General features: G+C 34.6%; 1 protein-coding gene across 1 annotated transcript in view; it reads right to left on the minus strand.

The window, feature by feature from the left end:
- Positions 1-1,042: 1,042 nt before the first annotated feature.
- The window catches only part of LOC149193199 (FT-interacting protein 3-like), a 78,497-nt gene continuing 59,322 nt past the window's right edge, over positions 1,043-20,217 (minus strand). Inside the window, exons 3-4 of the mRNA XM_089407246.1 lie at positions 2,102-2,233; positions 1,043-2,020 (exon numbers count right to left, since the gene is read on the minus strand). Coding sequence (XP_089263372.1) covers positions 1,043-2,020; positions 2,102-2,233 — 1,110 coding nt within the window. The remainder of the gene's footprint in view (positions 2,021-2,101; positions 2,234-20,217) is intronic.

A 20,217-nucleotide genomic window follows, 5' to 3' on the forward strand; every position in this document is an offset into this window, starting at 1 on the left:
AAGTTGCTGGAGCTGGCAGCTGCTACGTTGAAGGATGTGGCAGATCTGAAGGCTGATGTAAACACTGCGTTGATGAATTTGCTAATTCTGGAACGTGTTGCAAAACTGAAACGAGCTGCAAAGACTACGTGGAAGGCAGATCTGGAATGTGTTGCAAATCTGAAGCTTGCTGCAACAACTGCGTGGAAGACAGATCTGGCAAATCTGAAAAGTGTTGCACACACTGCGTGGAAGCTGGATTTGGCAGAACATTGCATGGATGGAAGATGAGCGGGAGAAGCTGAATTGTTTTTCATGGACATTGTTGCTGGTGAATTGGCAACCCGCGACAGCAGATCAGTTTGGCACCCTGGCAACATGAAAAATCCTTGAGAATAATCCTACCTTCTCTTCAAAAACTTTATCACTTTTACAAGAACAAATCCACCCCTATCTCCTTTGCCTCCTAGGCTGGTCAATTATTTCCCTTCATTGAAATCTTTGTTGGAGACAAACCATAATACCGTCAATGCGCCATGCACATCTACAGTTTGGAGAGACTTTCCTCTGATGACCAACTGCACCTGTTTCGACCTCGCGACCTGACTCAAGCTCTTTGTTAAATTACTGAGGCTACGGGGAAGTGAATGCTCATACATCGAATTAGCCCACATCCCGTGATTCAAAGGTTCGTTAAACATGATTAGCTCGCATCTGGTGATTCAAAGGTTTCCCATTGCTCAAATACATCGGGTTGGGCGTCTTTACGCTATTAATGAACATAATTATTGCTAAGATTGTAGTCCATTCATAGACATTTAATGAGCAGAGTGAGTGGGGAAAACAACAGTTTAAACTGCCCACAATTTTGTACGCATCCGCTAAACTTAATCAGAGAAAAATCCTCCAAATTTATGATTTCCTACAGTCTCTCCAGGATCTTGTTACAAAATGGATTAATCAAAAGATTTGCTAGGAGGATCATCATCGCCATCTGGGGAACGATGGGTGAGATCTATCGCATTTAATCAAGGATCGGGGCATTCCAGATCTTGAAGAGAGATCACAGGAAATTCGAGAGGCATAAAAGGTGGAAATTTATGCGGGATTTAGTAGGATTATCTCCGACAACAATCTGGATCCTGCCAGCAACACTCCTCAAGCGATCATATCGCATTTTGGCAATGTCAATACCTTTTGAAGTGGGAAATGTATCGAATTCTTCGTCAAGTTCGTCAGGATGCACTGCCTCAGCATGAGAAAGGCGAGTATCCATATGTGGTGGATGCCTTGGTCGGAAACGGTAATTCCATAGGCCAATCAAGAACATATAGAGGAAGACAGTCGGCAAGATCAGCTCAGGATACCAAACCAGTATGAGAAAGAGAATGTGGACTAGTACTGTAGTGATAGGATTCCTCCAATTGCAAACCTCATTAAACCACTTACCAATAGCTATCAGGGGTGATAGAATAGACATGATGCGGAAAAAGTTAGCCTTACTGCGGCGCATGCTCCACATGTGAGAATCCACATCTACCATATACTCTACTACATCCCTTTTCAAAGGAGGCTCAGCCCGGCTGAGTCGGAGTGCTACTATATTGATGGCTTGGTACCGGAGAGTCTCAAGCTGAGTCACAGAGAGAGGATGTAAATAATGCATCTTAGGCAACAAAGGCCTTGAATAAGTGTACATCATGTTTAACAGTGATGAACTTGAGAAACGGATTGCCAATTGAAGTTCGCCCATCTTTTTAACTCCTGAAGCCTGTAGCACCATCAGAGGATATGAATGGGTGTACACCCTATCTGTCTCTAAAGTGGAGAGACGAATACGAACCTTACCAATTTTGGCATCCCTAACTCCTCCTGTTTTGTCACCATTTCCTCCTTCAAGATAATTGTTATCAAAAACCCCAACAGTGATAACAGTGGAAGGGTCATAAACTTCCCAGGTGTACTGCTCATTCCATCCAGGGACAGAACAGTAAGGAGCACAAATAGTGCTATGCCCTCGGCAGCCCTCATCAGAAATGTTCTAACCAGAATTAAAAAGATCAGTAAAAGTTCAACATTTTGTTGTGGAGAACTCTTTACTCTGGTATGTACCATCCTTTGCCTTATTAACAACAGTCGCGCTACATTCAAGAGAAACACACTGAACATCTCCAGCAGAAGAACTCCGTCCAGAACCAGGTGAAAGTTTATGCCGGTGCAGTGTCCAGCACCATCCCTTTGCCAGATGATTCACCTCAGTACGATGAGATTTTGTTGATGACAAACGCAAAAATTCGTTTGGTTGTGTTTTTCTATTTTTTAATTATTTTTTTTTTGGTTTAATTATTTTTTTTGTGTTTAATGTTGTTTTTATTTAATGTTTTGCATTTTTTTTTTTTAAATATCTAAAAAACAAAAAAAAAAATGGTTAGTTTTTTTTTTTTTTTTTTTTTTTAAATAATATGTATATATATGATACATATATTATTATTATTTTGTGGAAATTTTTATTTTTTAAATCTAAAATTAAAAAACTAAATTTCATCTAAAAATTTAAAGATGTTTTTTTTTCTCATTCACAAAATTCTTTATTGTCATATTGCAGATTAGTTCTCCAGCAAGAGTATTTTTATTTGAAAAAAATCAATAGATTTTCTGATCTTCCTGATTGCACGAAGCGCAGGAAGAGAGCATACTAATCGCTTGATTCGTTTTTATTTATGCAGGGGGGTTATAAAAAGGCTAAATTTAAAACTAGCTAAATACTAAAACATCAGAAAACTCAAACTTGAACTCCTTTATGAAGATCCTGCTATCACCAGGTTTCACAAGTTAGTTTTCCTAAAGAAAAATACTAGTACTGAATTAAATTCCTAATGCTTGATCCCTTAGCACCATCCCCAGCAACGGCGCCAAAATGTTGGGAAAATTAATTGGTTAAAGTGCTTTCATTAAATTATCAACCAGGGAAACTCGTAAGCTTGTGATGATGCCAGCAAAATATATGCATGAGTAGGCAACTAACTCTATGTCTAACTAAATTATTTACGATTCAATATAATATGAAAGGGAAGAGGCTCCTAATTAAGGAGGTCTTGGTTGTCCTTCCCTACAGTATCATAGATTGAAATGAAATCATTGATTACATAAAACCAGAAACTCGAAATGGAGACAAGAGAATGAACTTTAATTGTTGTTCAGATTCAAATAGAGAGAAAGACTAATGTAGTCTCTTGATTTTCCCCTCATATACTAATCCAAACTAAACTAAGATACATTCATAAGCATAAGAAATGAAATAACTTGAAACATAAAAGCAAAAGAATGAATTTCAATTATCATGCAAATCAAATGGAGAGAGAGCCTAACTTAGACCCTTGGTTGTTCCCTCATATGCTGATAAGATTTTAATTTAGAACTCATTCATCAATCACAAACAAATCCTCAAACATCTAAGCAATGAAATAAGATCTATTATGAAATAAAATGTTCCTTTGATCCTTTTAGAGTGAGCTCAATTCTCCTAAGAACAAAGTGACAAGTTATTCCATAAATTCATATACTACATTAACATAATTTATATCTAAAACTATATAATGGAAATTTATGTAAAATGAAGCTTTATTCTAATCGATCATAAGTTGGATACATGCTCCAAGAGTCCTCCCCTTGGAATGGAGGAGGTACTCCTATTTATACAATGGGATGAGATAACAAACTCATAATGATGATCCACTAATATCTCTTTAGTTCTATACATCTCTCAACCATCTAGACACATAACCCCCTTTTGTCCTTGATCTTCTCCATGAGATCATGATCTTTTCCATGAGGCTTATCTTATCAAATTCGAATTTGATCATTCAAGGCCACATAAAGATGCCTGGAAGCTTCCTTTGTACCTACACATGTCAACAAACTCATTCTAATTATTAGGTATAAGTATAAGCATATTATTTTCTAAAGTTTAACCATAAATCCACTTTAAAATGTTAAGAATTAATCAACTTTGGAAAAGCATAGCTATAACCCAATAATGAGGTAAATGTAATGATGTGGAGGTGACATGAAGGTAAAATATGAAGATATTGGTGAATAATGGAGTGAGAATAAGGACAATTTTGAAGCCCAACAAGTATGTGATGGTGAGATGAGATAATACCTAGTAGGGGGCGCATGAGAATCAACCGTTTGCATCCCTAGCCTTATGGAACTTGAGATGGTAATTGTCAGGTTGAGAATTTTCCCTACACCCACGACATTGGGGAATAAATAAAACTTAAAACTTTGTTGGCTTGGTCATCCATATTATCACAATAAAGTTACCAAATAAATAGAATTAAGACTTTACCAGTTAATATCGTTGTGTAGTGTCACTATATTAATGGATCACGTGAAATCCCAAGCGGAATTTTGGAGCTACGACAAAGAAAGATCCCAGGGTGCCAAAAAGGTTCAATAAAGCGTACTCAGAGGATTTTACCTGGTAGAAATTTGAGGAAGAACCTACTCATAGAAAAATAGGAAACCTATGAGTTCGGAGGGTAGCAATTCAACTACCATAAATTGTTGGAATGTTATAAAAGTAACCCGATACATAATGAATAACATAAATAGAGGGCTAGAGTTAAGAATTTACAAGAGAGAAGAGGGTTAGAAACTAGGCGCCTTCTGTTCATTCCTATCAGGACTCCATTCCTAGTTTTGACACCAAGAACAAAAAGCATCACCAGTTGTAGGAATTCGGTGAAAGGAATTTGACAAATGTCATATGCAGCAACTCGGTTATTGTCTGAAGAAACCTCCTTCTAGGAAATGATAGGTAGAGTAAAGGAAGCACCGCCTCTCCATGACCCAGAGAAATGATAATAAGGGTTAGGGTTTTTCAGGCAAATATCAACTTTTGGATTGCCCCAGACCATCTGAACCATCCATTAGAAATCAAGGCAAGTAGTTCATTAAAAACCCTATGTGAATAGTGCATGAAAAGGAGCACCTAGAGAAAGTAGATTGGTTGTAGTGTTAGGTGTACCACCTACCTCACACACCACCGTGGGTATAACAGGCTAGGTGGAGCATACCAAGGAGTAAGTAAATTAAGAGAAACCTTAGAGTTGTAGTTAAGTTGATCAAGGAAATCAATTAATGGTCATACACATGGACCATGAAGGTATTTAATGCAAAACAAGGGTTTAATTAGTAGGGGGTATGCCATTGAAGTGGATATGGTAAAGAAACAATGAAATACATGAAAGGCATATGATGTCATAGGACCAATGAGACCCTTTTTATAATAGAGGAATGTGTAACCCTGTGCATATTATCCAATTGAACAGATAACTGAGTAAAATTTATATTTGAAAGTATACGCACATATCAAATGTATGCCCAATTTGAAATTGGTATAACCCTTGGTACCATCAACAAATGGTAGAAAGGGACAATATAAGTCATTAAATTGATGACACTCACACCAAATCATCACACCTTCTGTAAATACAAAGGTGAAGGTATCATAACTAAAATTGAAATCATAAGTGGGGTTAAGAATAAATGTATAAAGACATAATGTATAAGAGTTAATCCAATGTGAACCCATTGCTACAGTGTTAAGAGATGTAAACACATACACACACACACACACACAAACACATATATAAGGCACTTAATGTAGTCATGACCAACTAGTATCATATATTTCAGTGGGACTACCTTACTTGACATTCATAGGGAGCTGAGAGTTAGTGTAACCTCTCTATATGTAGTAAAGGAGAAGATGACTTCCTCGAAACTAATAAATTTAGTTGTAGGGCTATGTCATACAAGCGTAAGATGATATGTTGATCATTATAAAAGAGAAAGTAGAGTAATGGAGGAAAATAAATATGGGTGCATTACATAACATTCGATGTTTGGTAATTTAAAAAAAAAAATTGTGTTAAATGAGGTACATGACAAGTGGTATCAAAGCATGGGTTCAATATTGGAGCCTATGGCAAACCCACAGCCATTCCTATGGCTTTTTAGATGCATTCCTATCATGCATGTTAGAATGATGAGAAGAGGAAGAAGAAAAACTGTCACTGGACAATGGAGAGGGAGGGGGCTCTTCTACTCCACCTTCATGGTTTATCGAGGCATGATCATCTGGATCTTTCTTCTCATGCTTGATTTTCTTCTCATATTCTACAAACAATTTGTCAACATTCTCTTCCATGGTCAAGAAAATATTACGATAATTTTGCTCTTCCTCTATTCGAGCTTCCTCATCTTCCATTTTCCATCTTCATTTTGCACACCCCACTTCAGGATCAAATGATTTGAGTTTTCCTTCACCTTTTTGGACCTTGTTCCTGGTTAACATTCACTCATGTAACTTGCATCAAGAAAACCTACTCTAATACCAAACTTTATCCACAAATTTTACTTTAAAGATGCATACAGAATTGAATTTTAAAGAGAATGTAACAAAGTAACATAAACACATAAAGTAAGTGGAAATCAAATGCAACCACAAGATCAAAATTAGAAAAACAACTTGATAATGAAGTTTACCCAGTGTGGGCTACATCTCAGGGCCCTGCTGAATGTGGGTAGGCCTCTTTCATTAATTGACAACGAAATAAAATTACAAGAATTACAAAACAACATCTTATACCTCCACTTCGAGATGGCCTAAAAATGTAGACCTCTACTGACGAAATAGATTACACGGTTGGATTCCTAGTGAAAAATAGTTAAAAATGACTATAAAGTCGACCTTGTTCTGTGTTGGAGATCTCTAGAAGTCTAGGTAATATTTTAGATTCCTTGAAGGAATATTCCCCAAGATTCTATAGGAATCTATCTCGAAAAATGTGCCTAGGAGGGGCACCAATACGGCTCTAGTCTACACACTTCTAAAATCAAGCTTCATGTTCCACGCATTCGCTCTCCCTTTGGTGTTGGGTTAAGGTGGTTTAATTAATTCTTGGTTAGCATTTTAATTAACATCAAACCATTTGGCCCAATGGTGGTCAACCCTTGTTAAGTCTTATGGGAGACTGGAGGTCGAGGTTAAAACCCCATGACTCGCCCATTATTATTTTATTATATGAAATAATGTAAATAGTCTGATGGACTGACACCACTACTAACCATTCATATATATATATATATATATATATATATATATGTATATATATATATATATATGTATATATATATATATATATATATATATATATATATATATATATATATATATATATATATATATATATATATATATATATATATATATATATATATATATATATATGTATATATATATATATATATAGATACACATATATATATATATATATATATATATATATATATATATATATATATATATATATATATATATACATATATACATATATATATATATATATATATATATATATATATATAATGTTTCCCCATCGGCCCAATTGGCCGAGTTTGACTACTAGCCAACTAGCCAGTAATATTTTTTTATATTTGAATTTAGCCCATAACGAGCGTTTTTCCTACCGATGGATTTGGATCTCACTGGAAATATTAAGTAGGAAAAAAATCCACTGCCACTGACCACTGGACCGATCTAAATTATCATCTTCTTAGTAGAGTTTGGCAATGTTGACTGGGTTGCCATGTGTCGTGCCCTGATTTGTTTGTACGATTGACTGCGCGAATGACCGGGCTTCTAACATCATGCTGATGTCAGCTACCACGTGTCACATTTTGGTTGGCTCTCCCTTGTCCATACTACCACATCACCTACTGTCATCAGCATCCATATGGCTCACGCCAACATATGTACTGCTAATGTCAGCATGCCAAGTGTCCCTGTGGGTCGTGTCTACAAAATTTTTAGTTGTTTCAAAAAATTCAACAGGAAATAACTTCTTCATACGATGTCATATTGAGGTGTCGTTCACGCTATTGGATTTAGAATGATGATCTCTTTGATTTGAGACTAGTTTCACTGCATTTTGAAGAATTTTAAAATTTGGCCTTTTAGGATCCCCCTGGATCACCAGGGGATTAATTCTAAAACTGCAAGGTATTATAAACCCAAGGGAATAATATTAAACCCTAGAAATTGATATTATAAACCCAGTATATAAACCCTAAGGTAAAGATTATAAACCTAAAGTAAACGTGGTTGACATTGGCTGACCATGGTTCATTTTCTTATTGAGACAATCTTTGTCACAATCCAATGTTGGACCATGGTTGAGCATGATTGATTTTCATATTGAGATAAACCCAAGGGATTAATAAGAAAACCCCAAGGGTTTATAATCCCAAGAGTGTAATATTAAATCGAAGGGATTAATATTATAAACCCTAGGTATATAAACCCTAAGATAAATACTATAAACCCTAAAATAAACATGGTTGACCATGGTTCATTTTCATATTGAGACAATATTTGTTACAAAGTGACGTTGGACCATGGTTGATCATGGTTGTGCATGATTTATTTTCATATCATGACAGTCTTTGTCACATTGTGACATTGGAACATGGTTGAATTTCATATTGAGAAAATCTTTTTCATAATGGGATGTAGGACCATGGTTGACGATGATTATAAATAGAAGTGATTTATATTAAACTCAAGGATTTATATTATAAACCCTATGAATAATATTACACCTTAGGAATATGAACCCATGGATTAATAAACCCAACAAATTAATATTTTAAACTGAAAGGAATAATACACCCAAGGGATTAATATTAATAACTGAAGGGATTATAAACCCAACGGAGTAATATTAAAACCAAAGGATTAATATTATAAACCCTAGGTATATAAACCCTAAGATAAATACTATAAACCCTAAAATAAATATGGTTGACCATTGTTTACCATGATTGATTTTCATATTGAGACAATCTTTGTCATAATGTGATGTTTTACCATGGTTGATTTTCATATTGAGATAATCTTTGTCATAATGTGAAACTGGACCATGGTTGCACATGGATGACCATGATTATAAACCAAAGGGATTTATACTAAACCATGGGATTAATATTATAAACATTATGAATAATATTATACCTTAGGAATATGAACTCTTAGATTGATAAACACAAGGGCTTGATATTATAAACCCAAGGGATTAATTCTAAACCCCCAAGGTATTATAAACCCAAGGGAATAATATTAAACCCAAGGGATTAATATTATAAACCGAAGGTATATAAACCCTAAGATAAATATTAGAAACCCTAAAATAAACATGGTTGACCTTGGTTGACCATGACCCATTTTCATATTGAGACAATATTTATCACAATGTGTCATTGGACAATGGTTGATCATGGTTGAGCATGATAGATTTTCATATTGAGACAATATTTGTCATTGTGACATTGGACCATGATTTATTTCGATATTGAGAAAACCTTTTTCACAATGTGATGTTGGACCATGGTTGACCATGTTTTACCATGGTTGATTTTCATATTAAGGCAATCTTTGTCATAATGCAACGTTTGACCATGATTGACCAAGGTTGATTGTCATATTAAGACAATCCTTGTCACAATATGACATTGGACCATGGTTGCGCTTGGTTGACCATGATTATAAACCCAAAGGATTTATATTAAACCCTTAGATTAATATTTTAAACCATAAGAATAATATTATACCCTAGGAATATGAACCCTTGGATTGATAAACCCAAAGGATTGATATTATAAACCCAAGGGATTAATTATAAAACCCCAAGGTATCATAAACCCAAGGGAATAATATTCAACCCACGGGATTAATATTATAAACCGAAGATATATACACCCTAGGATATATATTATAAACCCTAAAATAAATATGGTTAACTTTAGTTGACCATGGTTCATTTTCATATTGAGACAATCTTTGTCACAATGCGGCGTTGGATAATGGTTAACCAAGGTTGAGTATGATTGGTTTTCATATTGAGACAATCTTTGTCACAATGTGATGTTGAACTATGGTTGATTTTCATATTGAAGAAATCTTTGGCAGCACAACTATATAAAATAAATGGATGGTAAACGTCGATAGACATCTATCCATATCAAGAATCAAGAAACTTACTTTATGAAACATCTCACATTTACAAAATTAAAAAAGTCATAAAAACTAACTAAATCACAACTTTATTTTAAATTATGATTAACAATAAAATATTAAATCAAAACCTCTAGATTCTACATTTTAATGTCCAAATTTATCCCATATGAAAATAATAAAATTCCAGCACACAAGGAACAACTCAATTGGCTTTTTCTATGAATTAAGACATTATGTAAGCATTGATATTAAATATTTAAATCCCCATAACTCCAGGTAACCAAAAAAAAAAAGGAAAATAAAAAGAATTATATTAGTATTTTCTAAGAGAAAATGATATCTTTTCAAGTGTGTCTTAAACTATTTGCATATGGATAAACATCTTTTCCAAATACTTCCAACACCTATTTGCGCCCTTTCTCTTTACATTTTGAATCAATTCCTCATAATATGTAATATTATGTGGCATGTCAATAGGATTGATGTAGATTCATGTTCTATGAGGTTGATATTCTTGCCTTCCCTAACCAATCAAGTCTTATATCTCGATTTATGGGAAACATCATTGGACGTAGTAAATAATTATGATAATTTCTTGAATTTTCTACAACATCATTCCTTTCCCCACCTCCAATGACTTGCACTGCACTTCTTTTGGTTTCTTTCTCAAACTTTCAAAGTTGCATGTTCTTTCTTGTAGGGAGAAATATGTTAACAAATCCAATTACAAATAGATATAATTGACTAAAAAAATGTATACCCAAAATGATTATTATATCTAAATACCCTTTCTATTCAATTGAGATTTAAAAATTTATTGCCATTAAAACTCAAACTTCTCACCTTAAACATGGAATGTAAATGCTAGAATGTAACTTGTATGCAAGAGCCATTTGTTGGAACTTCACACGAATGTTGTGAATCCCCTCTTCATAATTGTTGGTAAATGTTTTTTGATAAGTAATATTTACTGTAAGTTTGTGGAAATATTTAAGCACATAATCCTTACTTTCACTAAATGGTAAATGGTTCATTAAGAAAAAAAATGATTATTATTTCAGCAAAACTAATTTAAATCAAAGAGATTGCCATTTAGGATGTTTTCTTCCACTTTTTAAGTAAGTTCTATAAGATACATCATGTGCTAATAAATTTTTTAATGTTGTTAGCACTTCGTAATTTGTCCAAGCTAAGGAGAGGAACCCAAAGATAACCACAAACCACTTTAAAACTAGAATCTAGCCCTTCCAGTTTCAGAGAGGGCTCTCTCTATATGAATCTCCAGTCTTAGGTCGTAGGATAGGTATTAAGATCAGAGAGGAATAAGTTTAATAGTTTGATGACAAGGAAGAAGGAAAAACCATTGGCATGGAGTCATATTAAGCTAATGATTTTTAGTGAGAGGATGAAAAAAATGAGGAATATTTAGATAGGGGCAAGGTAGGCAATCCTTCTGGTGTTTATTATCAAATTTCATTGTAGAGGGGTGAGAAGAGGAATAGTGGAATTGACAATATCTAAAGCATCTAACTGAGGATGAATTCTAGATATCTCAATGGAAGAAAAACACTAAATTATTCAATAAGCCATAACATAGCACTTAAAAAGTGAATTCTGAAACAAATTATGCTTAATTAAACATGACATAAAATTTCAAGCATGATTGTAACAATAGAAAAACTCATATACATAGGAGAAAACATCACCATCAGAAGTTGACACATGAATCCCTAAGAAAACAAAACTTGGCCTTCATCATTCACTGAAAACATTTTAAAAGGGAAAAGTACAATGCACAATGTTTTCTTTCTCTAACTTTGACCAATGAGCCTTTTTCACATGAAAATTCATTAAATATATACAATTATCTCATCCTTGGACTTAGGGGGTTGAGCTCAACCATTTCCCCAAATATCAAGTCAGCCACATTAGATTTAGAAACTTCCTGCTATGAAATAGGGACCAAATTTATGGAAATGAGGGGTCAAATATTAGATCATATCTATCAAATAATGAAATTTATTACCAAATGGAAGGTGGTTTTTGTAGATGATCTTGTGCTTGAGAGAAACCTCTCTCATTTTCTGAATATTATTCTCCAAATCCTCAAAATCTGCACCCAAGGATCATGACTAAAATAGGAAATGACAAAATCTGCAAAATAGGTTGTAAAGATTCATTCAAATATTTCAATATATGATACCTGTCACTAAACATAATGAATTTTTTTATTTATCTTGTTTTTGACAAAAACCTCTTTTGGTTTTCCAATATTAATTTCCACTTGATCAAAAACCGATTTTGAAGTTAACTACTAAAACAATAAAAAACGCAGCAAATCCCCTCTAGCCAAAATGCAACGAACATTCTTTTCATATTATATGATCAATGCTTTAATGTTGTACCAACAACACACTTAACGACACTTTTCATAATCATATAAATTGATTTCAAGAGGTGGGGAGTCAAATTGAAAGGTCGAACAATTGATTGTGTGGAAGCACAATGTGTTCACTGCGATACTTCAAAAGCGCAACGAACTCATGATTTGCATGCTTCTTATCATCTCCTAGGTTTCTGAATGTATCACACATGTGAAAAAAACCTGAAAATCATTAGATACCTATTGGATAAAATTTATTCAAACTGTAAACTCCCATCCTTGAAAAACATCACCAACAACATATGCGTAGTGAATTTCCAACTACATGTGTTTGACAAAATGTTGGGATCTCTGGCTGAGGAAAATAGTCCTTTGATTATGCTAACAGTCTTAAAAACCTCCTTGAAACTCCATACACAAGAAATAGCAACAAAACCTTTATTATTTATCAAATTTATTTCTTTGACAGTAGCGTAGCAAAATGGAGAAGTGTGACAACAGCTTGTGATGAATAATGATATGATGGATTGTTTGATTTACCTTGCAACTAAATTGAAAAGACACCACTGAATTGTCCCAATAATGAGAAAATATAGGACCACTACTATCTTCACTCATGTTTTGGATTAAACCTCACCGTAGACTTATTAAACCTAAACCCTTTTAAAACTTTAACAACTTGATTTTCTTTACGAATCAGACTTTAGTATATCCTATTGACACTAAATCTTGATCTCTATGAGATCATAACAACACCTTACAAATTTAACAAAATAATTAAAAAGACTAAAATTGACTTTGACTAATATAACATAGGACACTAACAAATGTGATAAATTTATTATAGAAACTGAATGGTTCTATTCACAAATGGTGTACTGATTAGTATTTCATAAGAACACATAAAAAAATCATATTACACTCTACTATAGCTTTACTGTAAATGATTTTTTTTCTTATTATCAAATCTAACTTATTCCTAATTTAAGAGAATAGATTCATAGAATATCTCAACTATCTCTAACAACTCACAACCTATTTTTTTACTATTAAAATGTAAACATTATTTCTAATATTACTTTCACTAAATATTTGACAATTCATCATCAAAATAGTGTAAGAGTACTACTAAAAAAAGATATTGTTATTCACAAATCAGATTCTCCCTATTTTGTTACAAAACTGAAATTAATCAACACATTAGGATACCCCTTTCTACTATGTGACATATGGTTTCGTGCACCTAAATTTCAATTTCAATTTTGTTCAGAAATATTTTTCCAAGGAATGTTTCGATGTGAGATATTGAACATCTTAATTGAACCATTCACAAAAGAGCATAACATATTTCTCTAGCATTTGGTTAAATTTAAATGTTGAATAGTGGTTTATTCATTTAATATTGATCATACTCTAAGGTAAGGTGGAAGTTATATTATGATTCACTTTGGATATTGGTATTCGACCAACCCAACTTCTAGTTACAATGAAGAGTTGATTACATTGATCAAACATTCTTATTAAAGTATTATTGATTGGTACTGCTGCACCTAGAAGAGAGTTCCTATACAATGTTTATGAACTATTAATTCGTGACTATGCTAGTTATCTCAGTCACTAGAGTTACCCAAAGCGTCTGTGATTGCTAATAATCAATAGATTATCGTTCGTTCTAAATTAAAGGCAATTATGTGGGAACTAAATGAGTATTGATACTTCCATCCGGGAGCTTGGAAGAATAATAGGGAAAGATTGAGGATTATACATATAAGATTAATGTTTTATTTGCAAAGAATGCCCCTAAGACTTTTTCATTCTTTAGGCCAACACGCCAATTGTTCTCCTTGTGGCAACTTGTAGATGGCCTTTACTGCCAAAATAGTGTTCTGCCTAATGTAAGCATGGTGATGCTCCAAATTAGCCAAAACAGAGGGTATCAGGGCTCAATGGAAGTCATGGAAATTTAAACCATGAAGTCATGGAAGTCGAAACCATGGAGATTGTCCTGGAACATAACACAAATCTTAGTGGTAAATAAAGCTTCAGATGAAGCATATTAATAGCACACTGAATCTTGCATTGATTAAAAAATTCAAACATGCCTTATCCACTAGAAATTGATATATAGGCCTTTCGTTAATTATCAATTAGATTTTGTATTATATAAATAATATTCTCACATTATCAAATCTGGTAAGATTAGAAATTCCCGCAACTTCAATTTTGCTTCCTGCAACCTCTGTCTTTCTATCTTCCTCCACTTTACTATCTATATCCTTTGCTTCCTCTTTTCTTCTACCTGCAAAGCTTCTTTCATATTACAGCTTTGTTCTCCCTCTTAACTGCCAACAATATTCCTACACGGCATTGTTGCCTTCTGCTGTTGTTTCTTCCAAGATTACTACCATTTGTGGAGAAACCTGTGAAGTCCCTACTAAGCTAACAAGATCATGGAGTCTAGAGGCATTGTAGTAGTACCTTCATTGATCATCCTCTGGCCAATGGAATGCCCCATTGATCCATACAAATACCATGGGGATGATATAGATTAAATTCCCTAGTACCGAATTCAAACCTCACTATCTCCTTTCCCTCAACATCCGCAAATTTCAATTTCTTTATCTCATATAATCCAATTTTCAAAGGAAGAGTGGGCCATGGTCCTTTATTCTTCTTGTGCAATGCTACTGACAACCTTGTGGTGCAATGGTATGATACTTCTTGCATGACAAGCTTCTCAGTGGCATACCTTGGTAAAGCATGCAGAGGCTTCTTTCTGCCAAACACTCTAAGGAAGGTGGCACCGGGTGAGGCATACCAATCTACAATGTCTGCTATCAGCTCCATTACTTCTCGTGACATGCAAGGTGGATCTTATTCAAAGATGATATTGTATAGCGGGATGATGAAGTGGTCAATTAACTATGCCATTACTCCTCAATAACTGAAATCTGAAAGAAACTTGTAATAGATATGTACTGAAGGATATCATGTTATCCATGTCTACTTCATGCCAACGAATTACTTTTGTGCACAGATTGCATCCAATAAATATGCAGACATATTAAATCTTGCCCGCTCACCCTTGGGAGGACTTCGAGCCTGTGTGACATGGGCCTTCAACTATCGAGCCAACATATCTGACCAGTTGAACGACTTCCTATCATTCACCACCTAGTCGAATAAGACTTCCCACCCTTCAGGAAAGGTTTCCATGCTCTACTGACCATGGATCCTGCAAGTTAAGATAACCAAGAGCTAGTAGGCCTTCCTGAGGGACTTGGTCTTCTACACATGGTTGGGTGTCTGTCAAAACTTCGATGGCTCTTTCAACCAACCTTTGACAATGTCTCTTGTGTTCACATAGTTGTGGGTGGCATAGAAAAGTGATTCCATGCACTCTACTAGCTCGGGCAAGTGATACATGCACTGATAGTCTTCTTCCCATAAGGTGGCAATCTTCTGTCAAATGGCATTGCTAAATGCCATCGTCTTCTGATCAATGTGTGAGACAATCCAGTTGATGAAATTTGCACACGGGAAGGCTACATACCTACATGAAACCTTGTATGGTCCTGACTACTGGATGCTTAGATACACCTATCGGTCCTCTAAGTCTGCCTCAAAGTCCTTTTCAAAAGCATCTTTAACTAGCTTCCATGTCAGCAATGATCCCTTTTCTATAAATAGTTGAGTGTTTGCATACACTGGAAAGTCTACTTGTGCTTGCTCAAATGCCTCCCTAGTACTAATTTTAGTGGTTTTCTTTGAAGAAACACTCTTAGGTGCCATGGTAACATTGACTACTGGAGAGGTGCTCAACAACTGTTGTACCTGTGGGATAAAAAAGACACTCATGGCAAGCAAATATCAGTCTTAAGAAAATCTACTTACAAGGCATGATCAATCAGCAAACTGGGCATCTAACGGGGAGGATTGTGTAATTATCATTAAGAAGAGAGAATGTATTCCTATTGGAACCACACACTATGTAGTCTCAACAACAAAGGTTGAAGCTTGTGGCTTGAAACTACACAATGTGCAGTTGAGCCTGCATAGTGGTTTGGGAGAGACTGAACATTACGTAGTCTCAATGGCCGAGATGATTGGATGCCTCCTAGAAATGCAAAGTGAATAGTGTGAGAGAACTTGTACTATGGACTACACAATTCCAAAGGCTAAGCTTGTTTCTTGAGCCTTAGGATTGCACAGGGCCTAGATGGGAAAAGTGAAAATCGGCCAAGGAAAGTGCAAATTTTCCTAAGGGAAGTGTACGAAACGAGCAGATCTAAGAGATTGTGTGAGATTGAGTGCATATATGAGTAAGTATGAGTAAATAAATTTATATCAAGTGCAATAATTACTCAAACAAACGGAAAAATCAAGTATGTGAGGTATGTTGCAGCAATAACGACCAATGGTGCAAAAATAGGAAAATTAATGTGACACTTGGGAAAGGAAATATAAAAATAAAAAAAATAACTGCTACAAGTTAAAATAAGCTTAAATTCCATCAACCATGAATATAAATAAGTGAAATAGTACTCAAACAAGAAAAATGACCAAAAAAGCAGTAAAATACAACAAAATCATAACTCACCTAGAAAAGCGATGACAAACGCACCGAAGGTTCCTTGATCTCCTCAGAAATGTTAAAACTCCAAGATCAAATGTGAAAATGATATATAGAAGCATCACTTAAATATATTTGAGTGAATTAGGGGTTATCACGTGCATGCCTAAAATCAAGGAAAATTTGACACATAGCGGAAATTTCTAAAAATAGCGAAAGTGCTTCCTTCTAGTTACTAAAAATAGATCCCTATTTTTAAGGATTATTTTTTATTTTTACCTTCTTTTCTTTCTCGGGGAAACTTTCCATGCACACTATTGAGAAAGAATACACAGTTCTAGGTAACTAGGAAACTTTTCAGCTCAATGCATTATGTAGTTTCTGAGCTTAGTGAGGGATTACATAGTTTCTAGTATTAGTGTTGGGGTTGCCTTCCATGACTGCATAGTTTCTGAGCTCGAGGCCTACTACTAGTCAAGACTATCCAATTCCTACCATCAAGGCTACTTTCCCTCAAGGATTGCACAATTTTTTGAGGCAAGCCCAGAACTGTAGTGATACCAAGTTGGGAGATTAAGCACAAGCACAAATGAGAAACATAAGTCTTAGTTAAAGCATGGATACATGGATTAGTGCAAGATGAGCTCTTGTGTATAAGAAGGAAGGCACCAAAATCGAAGCATAGGAAAAAATTTTGAGGGTGGTTGTAGCTGCTACAACACAACCCTTATACCAATTCTTAGAAACCAAAATAATGTTGAGAGGGGGGTGAATTCATATTATATCCAATTTTAATCATTAGAAACAATAACTAGTATTTCATGTTATTTATAAATCAATCAAATAAGCAACACATAGAAACTCATAAAGGCACTAGATGTACAAGGAAACCATTAAAGCAAGAAAACCACAAAAATTGTATCTAATATTATTGTTATATCAAATTTTTTAGCTCTAATCGGAGGGAGACACCCATTCCCTAAATTTAAAGTTGCTTACTTGAAGGAAGCACCAATTCCCTGATCTTTACAGGATCTAACCTAAAGGAAGCACCAATTCCGTAATCTTTACATGCTCTAAACTAAAGGAAGAACCAACTCCTTGATGTTTTGTAGGCTCCAACCTATTTTACCCAACAACTCCTTATTTCATAAATTTTCAAACCCAAATGCACATATGTGATTTGTACAACTTTGTCTTGTACAACTAGCATATTCTATGATTAATTATTTCTCCAAGTCCTCTACTCATCTTCACAAAAAATATTTGAAATTTTTTTGTTGTTACATGTCTCCAAAAAACTTCATTTCACTGCTTTACTTTATTCCTTCATGGCATAAAATACCACATATAATTCTTTTCACAAACTTAATAGATGATCTAGGATTTCTACCCCAACCTTAACTACCAATATTTGTGGTTTATTTATACTCTTCTATATCAATTAAATATAACATGGTTGATGTTCAATCCCTGTTATTTTAATTTTTCTTTGTTGGAAATCTGGTCTAGATGACTTGGAGATAACTTAATTCCTTGGATCAATGGGGCTTAAATTGAATTGCATGAAACCATATAATGTGACCATATTATTGAAATTTTGCATTCTCAATGACTTGTATTATACACTTTAGCCCCAAAAGACTCTTTCTTTAATACATAGGATCACAAGCTATGACCTACGACTACTTCTCTATTAACTTGCCACTTCACCACTCATCAACCTTTTTTCATGTCCTTTATGCTCCAACTGTCAATGGCTCACAAGCCCCTTGGTGCTTCCTTATCTAGTGCCTACAAAAAATAGTAATGACCATGCTTTATTTCTTGTCATTCACAACTTTCTACTTGTTACTTTTTCTTTTTGACAACACTTTACTAGTTAGGTGGTGACAGATAGATTGGACTGTCATTAGACAATATTTCCATTTTATGGGAAAACCTTTTCCCAAAGCTTCTCCGCTTGTCAATTTACCATTTATTAGTGTTCACCAATTCTTATTGCCTTACCATTGGAAAATTGGTGGTATTGGATGGTGCCACCTTCATAAACATATAAAAAACCTTCAACAATAAAAACCTTTGTAAAATTGGTCCATGGCACAAACTTCAAGGTTTTTCCACATCACATGCGATGTGTTAATCCATATCAACCAATTATATCATGCCACATCATCGGTACTACCATATTTCAATACATATCACTACCACATGTCACCCTTAAAAAGGTCCACTTGGCCGCCCCAAAATGCTGAAATTACATGCCACATGCTATGACCACATATTTCCACACGCCACTTTGTACATGTCACTACCACATATCATTTGTTTAGTTAGCCATGTGATTTACCTACCACCTATCTAGCTACATGGCATCTTGAAATTTGTGCCAAGGCTTGATATTCCTGTCACCTCTCTTATATGTTCATTATGTGCATATTACGTGGTACTAGTGGTCCAATAATCACCTTGATACCAAACCCAAGAGCCCTGTGACACAAACCTTGCCACCCGAGATGCCTTTGCTATTGTTTGTGCATTAACAAGACCAAGTGGTTTGAAAAGAACCTAAGCACTTTATCTTAGCACCGTGTGGTCATGGGTATGGACATTTAGCCTATCACTCCTATACTTGATACCCATCTCTAATTTTATAAATAGCATTCCTATCACATTTTGGTGTAACAAAAATCTTTCTCGAAGCATGAGGCTTTTGGAACCTTTCCTTAAACTTCCAAATTTCAATCTCATTTCCATGATATTCCTTTGGAGTTAGATCAAGTTCCATATTTCATTGGAAAGGTCTCTAGGAAGACTATTTAGTTGAAGATAAATTTATTTGAAAGATATAAATTTCATCCTTTCCCTAGAGTTAGGAAACAATACATTAATGATAAAAAAACTTATTAGGATCCCTTTGAACTCAACACTTGACATCAAATACATAATTTTTCAACATATATGGAAATTTATTTACTAAAATTACTAAAGAAAGTAGAGAAATTTGCATTGGCCCATCATATGAAAGAGAAACACCTACCGATGTTGAACCACTTATTAAGGAAACCAATGTTACTTTCAGAGGAAAAAATAAAGAATGAGGTAGAAAGCCTACAAATTCCCCTATAGCTTTGACATCACAAGATTGGTAGATTTCATTATTTAATCACTGAAGAAATGAATCTAATGTGGCTCGAG

The sequence above is a fragment of the Pinus tabuliformis genome, chromosome 2_2, assembly GCF_031772625.1.
Source record: "Pinus tabuliformis cultivar Carrire ecotype Pingquan chromosome 2_2, CPIR1, whole genome shotgun sequence".
In the NCBI taxonomy this organism is placed as follows: Eukaryota; Viridiplantae; Streptophyta; class Pinopsida; order Pinales; family Pinaceae; genus Pinus; species Pinus tabuliformis.